This window comes from Phragmites australis, chromosome 8, assembly GCF_958298935.1.
Source record: "Phragmites australis chromosome 8, lpPhrAust1.1, whole genome shotgun sequence".
In the NCBI taxonomy this organism is placed as follows: domain Eukaryota; kingdom Viridiplantae; phylum Streptophyta; class Magnoliopsida; order Poales; family Poaceae; genus Phragmites; species Phragmites australis.
In genome coordinates this window covers 14,092,461-14,094,954 of record NC_084928.1, presented here as the reverse complement: position 1 = coordinate 14,094,954, position 2,494 = coordinate 14,092,461, and the positions used below count along the sequence as shown (strand labels likewise).

General features: G+C 46.2%; 1 protein-coding gene across 1 annotated transcript; it reads right to left on the bottom strand.

Annotated features, from left to right (window-relative positions):
* Positions 1-1,161: 1,161 nt before the first annotated feature.
* LOC133927618 (early nodulin-like protein 12) lies at positions 1,162-2,137 on the bottom strand. The gene is made up of 2 exons (XM_062374071.1): positions 1,760-2,137; positions 1,162-1,658 (listed from the first exon to the last, which is right to left on the bottom strand). The coding sequence occupies exons 1-2, from the start codon at positions 1,950-1,952 to the stop codon at positions 1,162-1,164; spliced, it is 690 nt and encodes a 229-aa protein (XP_062230055.1). The 5' UTR covers positions 1,953-2,137.
* Between the last annotated feature and the right edge of the window lie 357 nt (positions 2,138-2,494).

The window sequence follows — 2,494 nt, the reverse complement described above, 5'->3', positions numbered from 1 at the left end:
CAATGAGGACGAGTAGCAACATAGCGCGAGGAGAGGAGAGGAGCAGCAGCGTAGCGTGAGGCGAGGAGCAGCAGGGCAAAGAGAGGAGCAATAGCCCGAGGAGAGAGGACTAGCTTTAGTTATAATAAGTACTTAAATTTTGTATGTAATTAATACTTAGATTAATAATAGTAATTAGAGTAAAGTATATTGTTTATTCGGTTTAAATACATTTGTTAAATTATATTAAGTTGATAAATTAGAGTATTTAGTTTATTTGCATAATTTGATTAATGAAATTGATTAATCGGTGTAATTAGGTTAATCAATTAATTTAATAATATGAATTTCATTAATCATTGTAATTAGATTATTTCCTTAGTGTAATTGTATACATGTACTTAACCAGTATAATTAGAGTATTTACGTAATTTAATCAGAATTATTAGAGTTATATAATTAATCAGATTAATTGAACTAATATGATTAATTAGCTTACGCACTTAGCATAAGTAGAGTAATATGATTAAATGGATTATTTAAATAGGGTGAGCACTGTGAAGATATTTATTATTGGTTGTCAGATAATTATGTAATAAATATTCAGTAAATATTTATTAGTACTTTTAGTGTTTAACAAATATTTAATCATAATAGTTGTATATTAATACATAAGAGTACCTCAATATACTGTTTTCTTGCATAAGAGTACCTCAATATACTGTTTTCCTGTGTAATTTCAAGGTGACTGAAAATTTGTTACGATACAGTCAACTCTTTTTTTGCAATAAAGAACGAAGACTGAAACAATGTATTGTGATATAAAAAGATATTTTCTTATTCTGATGAAACAAAGTTAACCACGACAAATGCAAAAAAGAAAAATAGAACTAAAATTACAGTACAAATCTCCGAAAATTGGAAAACTAGACATTGGAAATCTTTAGGTAATTGAAAGATATGAAAAAAAAAAGTTGAGCAGGTGACTAAAAAATAGCAAAACAAATTTGTTTCAGGTCATCCAGAGATTTATATTAGGATCACAAAGTACCAAATTAATAGATGATAAATTTGACATTTCATGACAACCGATCGATATGATCGAACAAACACTACCTCTGAACCCTTTACCAGATGTTGCCTACCATTACCACGAACACACATGCACAAGCGCGCATCATCTCAAGCGCCCATGACCAGCAGCACGGCACCCACAACAACTCCAACGACGACGTGGTGGCCACCAAACGACGACGGCGCACGGACGGACGCGGAGCCACTGGTCTTCCCGTCCGTGCCGGCGTGGTGTGGCGTTGTCGTCGTCGATCCCGATCCCGACGCGTAGCCGGAGCCGGTCCCTGACCCCGGCTTCGAGCCACCAGAGCGCGCGCCGGACCCCGGGCCGAACGACCCACCTTCGTCGTCCTCACCGGGCGACATCGCGGGCGCCTCGGCTGGGGCGGCCTTGCCCTCACTCTGCGCCATGACGCGCGCGGTCATCCGCTGCCCCGCGTCGCAGTGGCCCGGCGCGCCGCTGATGAAGTAGAGGAAGCCGCTGTGGTCGAGCCGGAACCTTGTGTCGCCGCCGTCGAACCGCTGCGTCGGCTTCGCGGCGCCGCAGAGCTTGTAGTCGTCGCGAGAGACCAGCAGCACCGAGTCGTTCTTCTCGTACTTGAAATCTGCAGCAACAGATCGACGTGTCGGTCTGATGCATCTTGGCTCGTAATTACAAATGTGAATGTACTGATCGATGCATGTATGCATGCATGTGTGTGCTTACGGAGGAAGTCTCCGACGTGGAAGCGGTTCCTGGCGGCCCAGTGGTTGTACGTCTCCTCATTGGGCACCGGCTTCCTCCACCCCCTGGGCTCGCCGCCGACGACGAACACCTGTGGCGACGCCGACGCGGAAACGACGAGAACGGTGGCGGCGACGAGAACACAGGCGAAAGCCGCGAAAGGAACGCCGGCCATGGCCTGCTCGACGCCGGCCGCGCAGCCTTTCGATCGATGCAAACACTACTATACCAGTGCTGGTAGCGATCCTCTTCTTGTGACTGTGATAGAGATCAGCCTCTCCTCCGAGCTCTCCGCGGGAGGAGTTTATGTAGGGAGAGGAGAGGACCGAGTGAGAGAGTGATGGAGTGGCGCCGGTAAAACGGGGGCGAGTGGAGGGCACGGGGCGGTTCCGCGGAGAGACGTGGATGGGTCGAGGGCCGTTGATCACAGCAGGTGGTGAGATTTGGACGGTGTAAGATCGGGTGCGGGCGCGCGCGCAACTTGGTCAGTGATGCGGTTTGGTCCACGGGTTGGAGGGCTGGCGGAGTGGCGCTGAACGTGCACGTGGCAACCCGGTGCGGCTGCCTACTGCGGCAGTGCAAAAGATGTAGCCAAGCCTTTTCTTTTTACGGAAGGCAGGGCCTTATTTCTGATTTCTTAAGATACGAACAAACTTATTTCAACTTATTTCTTAAGATTATGAAGTGAACAAACTTATTTCTTAAGATTATAAACCT

What these genes read in the sequence shown, in the direction of transcription:
- LOC133927618 (XM_062374071.1), bottom strand. Translation starts at nt 1,952, where the DNA reads ATGGCCGGCGTTCCTTTCGCGGCTTTCGCCTGTGTTCTCGTCGCCGCC. An exon ending in CCACGTCGGAGACTTCCTCC is followed by an intron (nt 1,659 to 1,759) that starts GTAAGCACACAC and finishes CTGTTGCTGCAG; the next exon opens with ATTTCAAGTACGAGAAGAAC.